Genomic DNA, 12,575 nt, shown 5'->3' with positions numbered 1-12,575 from the left:
TAGCATGATCGATTCGCGAGGAATGACCGAAAACTAACAAAGAGCAAGTTAAAGAAGGTACATTAACAAATGAACAAGCTTCGATCATCTCTTTTTCCAAGTGAAGAGAGGAAAGAGGAGATAAGAAGTAGAAAAGCGGGATAAGAAAAGAAAAATGAAGATAGGATAAAAGCGTGCGGAAAAAAAAGAATAATAAAGTGGAATAGCAAGGAAGTAGCGAAAAAATGTGAGAAGAAATGTAATAAAAATAATGTGAGGAAGATGGAGAAAAGACGAGGCTCGTGAGATACGTATGGGGACGTGAAATACCATCTCATAATTCGCCTTGAGTTCTACGAGCAATCGTTAAAATTATTTCGTTACAGTTTATTTAAACGTTCTAGGATACTGGTCATTAGTGTTCATTGCGTTTTTATAAAAGCTGAATTTTAGTTTTACACGTAGCAGCGATGTTTACGGGCGTGTATACTTTCTACGTAATTTTGAGAGAAGTACGTTAGTCATTAATTTTTTAACTTTAGCTTAAAGGCCTTGAAAGTGAGAAGGCCTTTCAAATAATGTAATTGAATTTAATGTATGTGCCGTAATGTGTGTGTGTGTGTGTGTGTGAATTCAGCGTATAAAGTTATATTATGTAATGAGAAGGATCGTGAGATGGTTGCGAGCTATTTGCATTACAAGCGTAAGACCGCTCTTACGACTTTACAACCTCGTGGATGTTGCTTAATAGCTTATTAGCAGCAAAGAAATTATTAAAAAAAATTTTTTTAAGTAAAATACATTTTACAGAATGTTCATAAAATTCTGTCTTGTTGCAATTATTAGTGTGTAAAATCATCAAAGGATTATTTGTGATTTAAGAGGAAGGAAAATTTGCGATTTTTCATAATTAAAAATACCTTTTATAATATTACTTGTTGGTATTCCACAATCCCCTTGCTATCTCACAAATGCATCCTTTTTCTCCTCTTCAATAAATTGCAAATTACGTTCGTGCTATATACCCGATAAACTTCTACGTATAGGGTGATAGATAGAACTCTATCGCATTAATATTTACAGGGTTATTTTAAGAAAAACAAAATGGTATTCCATCCTTTTCATTCCTCTATTAGAAAAATTTTAGAGCTAATGCGATATAAGAGATAAGAAATAAATTTTATAAGACATTGAAATGGCAATATAGGTCTTCTAGTCATGTAGCTTTTAAGGATGAATATGTGAGACAAGTTAAACAGAAACCAAGTCCTTTCTTGACGCGATGTAAGTTGAAAAAATAAATATCCTAGTTCATTTCTCTTTCCAATGTTACATACAGCGAGATTATTTTAAATAAGCGATGGTAATCGCTCAGCATTTTCATTGCAAGATAAAACTATCAAAGGAAATAATATAATAAAATAATATCTGACAGGAAAAAACGGTTGTTATTGTCTGCGATAAAGAATTCATTGTCGAAAAAAATTCTATAAATGATCTTTTGCGGGCAGCGAACGAATGCCTCATACATATGATCGTAAATTTTACGTCGTCATTAAACGGCGATAATACCGTTCTTTGTGTACCGTTCCGACACATGACGAGTCGCAAGTGAATGCCCGAACATGGGGTTAAGTTGAATGTATCCTCGAGGCTTTCCTTGATCGGTGCTGGTATCCGATAGAATTACGCTCGCGCGCTCGATATCGATTAACGCCAACGTTGTTTGCGGAAAAGCGGTTAGCACACGGATGCGAATACTGGATGCCCAAACGGTACTTACAACTTTCGACGGGGTGTGCACTTTGTACGTGCCGCGATGCTGGTGGAGCTGCTGATAGCCGACTGGAATTAAATCGGTGTTCAGTCGAAGGTCGAGAACACGCTCAACGCCGTCTACATTGAAAGCAACCGTCAGCACATCCGTATGCTCGAGGTCCTGAAAAAAAGGAAAAATATCGATGTTGAGAATTTTAAACTGCAGCTAAAGTTTTCTTTCTTTTTTCTCAACAGTTGCAAGTGAAATAAGGAAATCTATAAATCATTGCGTAAAAACACAACGACTTTTTCCTATTCGGAAAAATTTACATTTTATAAAACAATGATTGGAATAAGACCATAATGTGTATAATACTATTAAAAATTGAGAAAGGTTGACAACGATCGTAGCAAGATCTTTGAATCGTCAAAGTAATAATTTTTGTACAATTTTATAGATATATCTGATTCTTTATTTTTTAATTTTTCAATCTGCGCTTTGTTACTTTTGATTTTCAAACACAACTATATTACATTAAATCAGAATACAGATCACAATAATTAATTTAATAATTAATTTAATGTATTATATAATATAATAATCAAATACTGATCTTAACAGGCATTTATAATATCTCTCCCTCCTCGAAAAATCTTAAAGAATTCATCGCGAATAATACTTCAGCTGATATCTGAATCTGGATCTCTCCTTACATTGCAATTGCCTTAGCTAGTTCAACCAGCGAGGCATATGATTTTTATCGCAATAAATGATGATGTTAAGAGAAAGTATTTAAAGCCCAACGTGTATTAAAACAATAAATAAGTCCATTCTTTTCAGATTTGTCGTGAGATACAATTATACAAAATTTTATCATTCTCACACACATACACATACAGAGTAGCAAATAAGAAACATGTTTTTATTTCAGTCGTTCATTTTTCGCCGATTATATCTCAGACGTAATCAAGATACATTAATTTCAACCTGCAATTAGCGGCCTATTTATTTTTGCAATTAAATTTTATGTAGGTTACTCCCTATTATAAACCAAGAGTTTCTCTTGGTATAAAGAAACAATTTATTGTATCATTACAACTCAATGCTCAAATATCATGGCCGATTCTTTCTTATCGAGCATACCGAAGAGTGCCCGATCGCGCACCTGTTGCATTAATAGCGATAAAACTGTGCTTAGACTTGAGAAAAAAAATTTCTCTCGCAAAAATCGAGGTCCTGAGATCGTTGCATCGAGCTGTAATTAGTTTTATACCCGGATGCTCGCTTTCTCCAACCATGAAAGCAAATGACTGAATATCCGACAGCCCAAGAATATTGTCTAAGTGATAAATTCCGAAAGACTGAATGCCAACGGAAATTTCAAGCGAGTCGTATTCATCGCCGGACAAATATTAACGTAAATAAATAGCATATTTAGATGCAATTTTTAAAGGTATAGTATTTATATATAAAAGCGTTTCTCTTAAAAAGTATTATTTAACTGGAGTTTGTTTAATTTCTATTTTGGCAATAACGGTATTCTCGTGTGCCTTACATTTAATCACGAGCACGAATGATAACATGTAGTTTATGCAGCAACAGCTACATTTAGTTTAAATAACAATAGCATCACTTAGCTTGGATAACAATAGTTTGATGCAGAAATACAATTTTCATGCTAAACTCTTTAACTCAATATGATTTCAATGCCTGTTAATCGCGGCAAGCCGCGTAAATTCAGATCCGTGTTTACGAAAACGAGATAGCCGACTACGTGTCGCGTTCGTCGTTTTCGGTACAGTTAATTCGGTTAGCCGACTGTCACGTCATCGAGCGTCTAAAACAATTAGCGTTATTAGATCGTGATTTCGAGGCTAGAATCTCGGCCTAAAATTCATAAACTCTCGGGATTGCGGAGCATTCGCCTCCCCTTTCGAGCGTGACCGTACGCGTGCCGAATGAACAGAAATGAATTTGTGAATTTTGTTTACACTGGAGTCCAACGATGCGCGCAATGTTTAATTCATGGGGGTCGTCCCAACCGGGATACTTTTACTGCGAGCCTTTCGCGTTGAAGAGAACGGATGCTGCGTTACCTGGGGATGCTGCATCGAGAGTGACACCAACAGAGAGTCGGCCAACTCGAAGGTTGACCAGTTAAACCTTTGGATTTATTTTTCCGGAAATGAATTTCTAGTCGCGCATGCAGTTGTTATCAAAGTAAATTAAATTTTTCAATTTTCTCTATTGACATTGTTGTATGGCGTAGTTAAGTAAACAGACCGAAATTTAATGACCACCTCTTCGGTCAATTCGAAATCGATTCAGTCACAGTTTGAAAATTTGAGAAAAGCGATTGATTTCTAAATAATATAACGTATTTTTGCACATTTTTATCTTGAATTTATTCCAGTTTTGAAAGTAAAATAAACACGATTAATGGTAATGCTATTGAATGATATACAGTTAGAGATTTAAAAAACGGGTTTTCAATTTGGAGCTTAAGCCAAGCAAAAAACTGGTTTTTTTACGGTAAAAAAACTGCATTTTTGCCAACAACTAAAACAGAGAGACAGAATTTATTTTTCTTGGTTTTTCTAAAACGTTTAATGTACGTTTGTTACGTTATTTCGATATTATTTAACATTTTTGTGTCCCTACTGATTAAATACACACAAAAGAAATGTGTTTGTTCAAATAACATGAGCTTTGAATTGATTTCTTGTTTCCTACCTACAATAATCTCCATCGTTAAAAGATAGCCGTCGTTTTTTTAGTCGTTATTTTAGTCATTGTACTACATTTTGATTGTTTAAATTTACACAAAAATCATTTTGATGAATGCAAAAATTGAATTCTATAGAACAATAATATAGTGTCGAAAATATACATATCCGAGTAAAACATTTTTCAAACCCAGAGTAAAAAAACTTTTTTTTACTGAACTTTTTGTTTAAAGTTCCTAATTTTTTCCAGTCATTTTCATCTCTATAATACAATATTGATATTAGTACGGGGGTGGTCCCAGGCATCAACCACCACAGTATACGCGACTGAACCGCGACGGTGATACCCATGCGCTGCCGCTAGGTAACCGCTTCTCTCGTAATTAAAATGCAAGCACAAGTGCTATAAATAGGCGCCACTCGCAAAGTTTGTCGAGCAGCCAAAGTAACGAGTGGGCTCTGCTGTCTCCTTATGTCTTACGCGATCTTCTTACCTATCCTCTTGTGTCTTGAGACTCGAGCTTTTTTTCTTTTTTGTCTTTACAGGTGTGAGATATAGTTTTAGCTGTATGATTTCACATTTTCAAGTCGCCGAGCTGAGTTTGCGACGCGCGACATACTATTGTCACTTTTCCTACTAATAGCGTATTTCATTGGCTGAAATGTTTGCGCACTAAATGCAGATATTTGGCACGAGCTCCAGTAGACAGTGTCGGTTTAGTCGGTTTTAGTGCAATACGCACTGAGTGCGCCTCAGTGCCGTCCAATGAAAAACGCTGTAAGTTTATATATGTGAATAATTTTAGAAAAGATTATTATTCGTGATACATGCGTATGCTTAATCGCCTCAGCTGAGAATTCCGCGTTGACAGTAGCGACGTTCGGTCGCAGATAAAATTAGAACTAATAGGCGTGGAACGTGACAGATTGACAATGAAATTTTGTCGTGCATGTCATTTCGTTATGTGTTTTATTGTGAAAATGTGTCTCGTATTTACCAAATTTGTAAAAAAGAATCGCAAGTATAAAGTTTCTTTGAATTTTATACATAAAAGCACATTTTTCATTCCTTTTAATATATGTGTTTTCCTATCTAAATAGGCTTCACTTTACGTGCTTTTTACGACTATTTACAACTATTAGGCGGAAAAAAATAATCAAGATCGATTTTTACAAGCGGTTTAAAGCAATTTCGTTATGTTTAATCTTGATAGGCATAATGTGTGAATATTGTACAATAATAGCATCACAAATTGACAAAAATTTTTAATAATTGCCCTAAGATGATGAATTATTACAGTTAGAACAAAACAGTTTGTACAGTACAATTGTGTAAAAAACCGAGTTGATTCTTTATTTAAAATGTTACCATGCTGAATGTGTAATACTTCATACAGCAATATTTCTACATCGTAATTAAAAAATAATTGCGCACTTTTGTAAACATTAATTTGGATTAATTATATTTCTAAATATTTTACATATAACACAGCTAAAAGTATTTGCGCTGCCCCTGACGGCGCAAACATCACGCCCTGAGGTTGGATATTTTCAAACGCTCACCATTTAAAGCTATTGATGACCTCTCAACATTTTGCTATTAACATTTTCAACTCAATTTTTCATGAGAAATACGTACGTGCCGGCTGTCGCGAGCGACTTGAATCACTCTGTATATATTTGTTAGGCTTAAAATTCAAGAAAACGGAGCAGACTTCTAATTATTAACAGAGACCTTTCTTCACCATAATCCTACAGTAAATTGTATGTTTAAAGTAACAAGCTACGCAGCACAACATTTTCATATATTTCACTTTTTTATTGACAAGCTATTTATAATTTAAACCTTTATAAACACACAAATAACCCAATTATTAACTTCAACATGGCAAAATTAAACTCTCTGCTGATCAATGGAATAATTTAGTATTCAGAAAGGGCGCTTACTAGGGTGAGTTAGGGTGAGTGAAAGGTGTAGAATATGTGTTGCATGTACATGATTCCATCTACGTACATTACCACACATTATATGGTTCAATAAACTTTTCTAAATAAGATATTCTTTTCTAAAAGAATAATTTCTTATTTCTTTATCTATTACGGTTAAATGATTGATAAATGGACGGGAAAATCAGTCAAGACTTAGTTAATCAAAAGATAGTGTGCTATAACTAATCCGTTTTAAAGGTAGACGCGGAGTCAGTACGCGAGGTACAATATCCCCTGGGCTACATGTTACGTCGGTTTTATGTTTTACGATCTACGCCAAGAATATAAAAGAAGCTCTTAACTAACAGTTTTCCGTCCAAAGACGGCGAAGCAACGTGACGGAAGCCCGACTCTTAATTAGTCTAAGTGCCGCGTTGGACTTGAAACTGTGGCAGTAATTACTCCGTGCAACGTAACGCAGAATTAGAGAGGCACGTTTCAACGCCGGGGTGGATGGACCGAAGATGCCCTATGCCATCATGAATTATTGATTAGCCTCCTTGCTTCGATAACAAGCGCGACGTTGTCTAAACATAGCGCAGCCCCCGTTAGTTATAACCGCCTGTACAGAAAAAAAAAAAAATAATTCGCACTCGCAATTGCGGAAACGCCCGAAATGCGATAACCCACTTAAATAAAACTTAACGTTATAATAGATTACTGCGGGAAATAAAACGGAAATTCTCAACGCTTCTCACATTGCACGTATGGTCGTTGAGATAATTTTAAATTAAATGCAATTTCATATTGCTTTAAATGCACATTCTATCCCGTAATAAAAGATAGTATTTAAAAAAACATAAAATTGCTCGTGAAAAGTGAGATATAACAAAAGGTAACAGGTATACATTATAAAATAAGGCAATTTAGTAAATGCGTGTCCGTCAAAAACAAACATGAATGACGTTGAGCTCTCACTAAATCAACTGTCATTATTTAAAAATACAAACGCGCGTGAAATCATACTCGGTAAGATAAAATGGGAATTTTATTCCTCGCATAGAGCTCTCGCAATATTGAAATTTTATAGTTTGTGCACCCAATAATTTTCAGATTAACGCATTAACCAAATTTTGAGAAGTATCTCCGACGCGATATCTCCGCGAGGCGGCTTACTCTCGGGAGACAAATGGCGTAGTAACGATATTTCTTCAGGAAGCCACCAGGTCCAACGACGGCGTAACACTGTGCACGATACACGGCCGACAGTGCACTCCTTTGAAATCCTTTCAGCGTGGTGTATATCATTGTCCAGCGACAGTTGGCAATCTATACTTGGCTCGCAGCCACCGCAGAGACCGTTTTTGATATCATACCACCCCGCTGACTCCTGCACAGTGAAACGACCTGCATTCATCTTCCGCCGATATCCAGAAACAAATATATCGCTGCGTCAGGATTATTGGGATACGCAGAGTATCTACTATCCAAAATTTAAATAACACTTAGTCGATTCAAAGGAGGGTGTATGAAAATGATCAAAATTGGCCCCGAGCAGAAACCTAAAAAGTTAATTCCACAGCGTTTCTTGATTATATAAAAAAAAAAAATATTTATAATGCCGCGGAGAAGTGCGGGGAAAAATTGCTGATAATAAAATTTCACACAAAATACGTAATATTATGTTTCAATCTTCTTAATTTTTGTGATCAGATTTGTATATTTTTTAAATATATATATCTACACTCATTTTCAGATGCATTTTGTTTATAAACTTATACACAGTAGTAAGTTTTATTAAAAAAATATTAAATTTTTTAAAATCACTCTTTGTCTAATACAGAACGATAGACCAGGACGTGATAACTCTTATTTTTTGTTTTTCTTTGTGTTATTTTTTTAATTATTTTTTTTATTTTTTATGCATTAAAATACATAAAAAATAAACAAAAAAGGCAAATTTTGTCCATTTTTGTTTATTCAAATATTTTTTTATTTTATTTATTATAATATATAACATTATTAAAGTATTACAATATTATAGTAAATACATTATATAGTATATTGGATTTTTGTTTTATTCATTAAAGTATATAAAAATTAATATTTATCATCCCTAGAAGAAGATCTCTCAGAAACGTTATCAAAAATGATATTTGATTTTTCTATGCTTTAATAAATAAAAGCGTATTGAATATACTATATATAATACTACATAATATACTATAATAATAAAATATACTATAGCATATAATATACTATAATAAATAAAACAAGAAAGTAATATCACGTATGCATTACGTATTTTGTATAACATTTTATTGTTATCGGCAATTTTCTCCGCACTTCCTGGTATTATAAATATTATTTTTACATTTATTAAATATTCTCTTTATCTTGATATATTAATATATATCAAGAGTGGCCATTTTCATCATTACCCCTTGATTTTTCCTCAGGGAGTAACTGCTTTCAGAAATTAATTTTCTCTTTCCCTCGTGAATCGATGTCGAGCTTTCTTCGTCTTAGACGCAAGAAATCAACAAGAGATCAGGAAACCCAAGGACGAAACGCTATTTGTTAAATTCGAAACATTCTACAACACAACTGTGTGCGCGATACGTTGAAATAATAGAAAACTCGACAAGCAGGAATCATTCACTAAGACGTTGAATCGGAGTTGATTAAGGAAAATCCAAGAGCCGCTAAGGTAAACGCGAAAGCTCGCGAAAGTTCACGAATACTTTTTATTCTCCGCTCTGTTAACGCATCCCAAACAATTTACCGAGTGAACTAACTACATTAACCGGTTGCCGAGTAACGGATTAAGCAGCCGGCGATCGTTCTAACTTTTCCGCAGTCAGTTGGGAAAATTCCGGCCGCCGTCGCTCGTCGACAGGAAAAATTCGCCGCGCGGGGCTGTCCTTTTAATCCAGTAACCAGAACCGAGTTAATCCAACGGGGAGGAAAAAAAAAGTGTCACGTCGGGAAGGAAAACGGGACGCCTGTTAAAATTGTCTCAGAGGGAGAGAAAGGTTTCTCTCTAGCTACCGTAAAACTCGGCCGACGTGATCCTTACGTTCCAGCCATTGTGTGTTCCTGTAAACCATCCTCGCCCTACTGAGTTTCCGCTTCCGTGGTTTCTACATCGCCGCCCCTTCGGAAACCCGAAGAAAAGTAAAGCTTGGCGGCGACGTTGATCTTTTTTAGGAAAATTCCGGTGGCGCCACGCGACAATGCCTGCCACTGAACAAGACAAATTGCGAAGGACGTAGAAATAAAAATGCATCCGGAGCGTTCTGATTAAATACGGAATTCGCGCGGATCGCAGCGTCTGTAGCATTTGCTCCAATTTTCATTGAATGACTAGCGATGATTTTCATTGCTGTATAAAATCGCTCGATAAAATGCAAAATTGCTCAATAAATAATGTCGTTGTGTTTGAACAAGAATTGACTTGAAATTAATCAAGAGAAATAATTTAATTAACACGATGCTATCTAGAGCACCCTGCAAATGACATCCTGAATTATAACGAATACACATTTATACAGTTTGCGATCGTGACGTTCAACATTTTCGACTAAATAAAATTTGGCTTCAAACTTTATATAATGAATATAATATAGTGCGCATGCTTTCTGTCAATTTTGTAACATCTCAGATGCAGCGTGAAAATTAATTCATCAAAAAGTTAGAGCGAATTATATACTGAAAAAAAAACTGTTGATTCGATTAAAGTATTTACGTTATGTAAGTTAAATTAAATTCCTTCAGCTCAAGCATTTCTATATTTAACATAAATACTTGAGTTAAAGAAATTTAATCAAGTTGAAAAATTCAATTAACGATTCTTTTTTTCAATGTACATGTGTACAATTGGTTCGCCATTTTGCATCTTAAACTAGATTTATTGGCAACTGCTACAACCGATTAATTAATAATTAATTAATGTCCGTTTAATATCTGCACGTGACGAGGAAATATTTTATTTCAATAAACTAGATCAACGCCCAACGTCCATGAAGACGAAAGGAGAGTCACACAAAAGAGAAATTTAGACATGCCGATTGTTATTTATGTGCCGTCGTGCGAGACGATGCTTGACGACCATGCGTTTTATCGTTATTTCAGCTTTGCCGACATGGGGGCATCGCTCGTTTGAGCGGAATACACGGTAAAACTCGCGTGCTCTATAGAAAGCACAAAAGATTCGCACCTGCGGCGCGATTTAAATGGCGCATAGCTTTGCGATTTTAATTACGGCGCGGTTCGCTCGCGCGGTTACGTGCGGTCGTGCTGTTACTCGCGTCGCGGAATACAAATCATCGCTCGATGCGTGCCTCCGGTAATTGCCTGGTTACATATCGCCGATATTGCCCGCCGGCTTAATGTTGCGGCTCGCGAATTTTTTTTTCCGAGTGTTTCACCGCAGGACAAAATTTTTATTTCGATTTATCGACGAGCAACATGAACTCGATTTACAAACGTTGATCTTGAGCATCGCTACGCGGAAAGAATAATTTTACTGTAATATCTGAAAATTTAGCTGGATACAGATCAGAAAATAATTTTATACTGGCCTATCAAAATTATGTAGAATGTTCAAGCATGATAATAATGCTGCAAAAAATATTGACATTCTAGGTACCAGTTTAACGTCCAATATAATTTTTTTAATTGTTCAACACAATTACTTTTAGATCTATATTTCAACAAAATTGTTCTTCTCGCGTACGACTACATGTGGATAAAATCTTTTTTTGGAAAAGCAAAGCTCAACTATATATATAACACGTTTTCATAATGAGCAGATTTTCAATTATGAATGACCAGAATACACAATTGCCGTATTATATATTGATGCAGTGCTTTGCCGACATTTGCGAATTACCTTAATTCTTCCATTATATATTGCTTTCCCACGATAAAAACAATATTTTTATCACGCAACAATACTCGATGAAGTGTTAGAGAGCCATTAATCAAATTATTCATCGCAGCCTCGTTACATTAATCGCAGTTAGGGGAAGATTTATGATCTGCTGAATCTACATCGCAAGCGGATTCGCAAGCGGAAACAAGAGATCCTCTATGCATTTCTATCGCGGTAATACGGGCAATAACGATAACGCATACACAGCGAAGATTCCTATATGCGTGTCCCAGCTCAGCTTCGAGTCCTGTACTAACGATTTCACCGCGTCTGTCGCGTCGACAAACGTGACCGAGTCGGCTATCACTTTCGGTTAAAATTTCCCTTTGCATAACTAGAAAATCGAACGTAAATACACGTGCTAAATTAAAAAAAAAAAAAAAGAAATATATACAATTGGCAGTAAAGGAAGGAGCAGCGAGCGTATATCCATGCGCTTCGCACGCACGGCTGCGCCGAATGAAAGCGAACGAGCTAATTGATGACACCGATCGACGAATCCCGGCGCAAAATGCGGGCTAGTGGCTGTCTTCCTCTAGGCTTTCTCGCTTTCGAAAAAGTTGAAATATCTACCGCTCGCCGAGAGAAACGTTTCCATTGCACGCGCAACGACGGATTTTATCGCTGGATATTTTTTTTTCTTTTACGAAACAAAATTTCCCTCGATTAGTCGCTTCGATCGCTTCGACGATTGCGGATGCGATTAATTTCAATCGAGTGGCTTTCAGCTTTTTTAAATACGTGCTCCCCATCGGTATGTACACGTGTGTGTGTAGAAGCACGTGTCTTGTACGAGCTATTTTTGGTTTCGCGCGACCGGTAGAAGTTACGCGAGTCTCGCCAGCGAGCGACGCGACGATCGGGAAATCGCGCGTTCCGCACGCGTACTGCATACGCACATGACATGAGCGAACGCGCGTGCATTGCCATATTCATTCTCACGACCACGCCAAGGTTACGGCGATTCTGTGTTTTCTTTGTGCGTGGACCCCTTTCCCTCTTTCTAGCGGGATTTCAACATGCGTTGAGGAATGCACGACGAAGTCCGCGAGCGCTTTTACAAGCTATTTATATAATGCAAGAGGAAGATGTAACGGCGTAATTTACTGCGAAATTCTCATACGAAATTTGTTAAAATATGCTTGTACTATTACAATAAAATTGCAAAGGGACTCTCAAGGATTAAAAATAATAATATCTAAAGAAGGCTAACGAGAGTCGATTCTTGAGGCACAGTTACATTTTA

At 36.1% G+C, this 12,575-nt stretch overlaps 1 protein-coding gene across 2 annotated transcripts in view; it reads right to left on the bottom strand.

Annotated features, from left to right (window-relative positions):
• The window catches only part of LOC105206612, a 110,876-nt gene that overhangs the window by 19,312 nt on the left and 78,989 nt on the right, over nucleotides 1-12,575 (bottom strand). For both annotated transcript variants that reach the window (XM_039458981.1, XM_011176097.3), the window contains one exon: nucleotides 1,763-1,918. In XM_039458981.1, the coding sequence (XP_039314915.1) occupies nucleotides 1,763-1,918 (156 nt within the window). The remainder of the gene's footprint in view (nucleotides 1-1,762; nucleotides 1,919-12,575) is intronic.

This window comes from Solenopsis invicta, chromosome 16 (genome assembly GCF_016802725.1).
Source record: "Solenopsis invicta isolate M01_SB chromosome 16, UNIL_Sinv_3.0, whole genome shotgun sequence".
NCBI classification, from domain to species: Eukaryota; Metazoa; Arthropoda; class Insecta; order Hymenoptera; family Formicidae; genus Solenopsis; species Solenopsis invicta.
The sequence above is the reverse complement of the archived record's forward strand: the minus strand, read 5'-3'. Positions and strand labels throughout refer to the sequence as shown.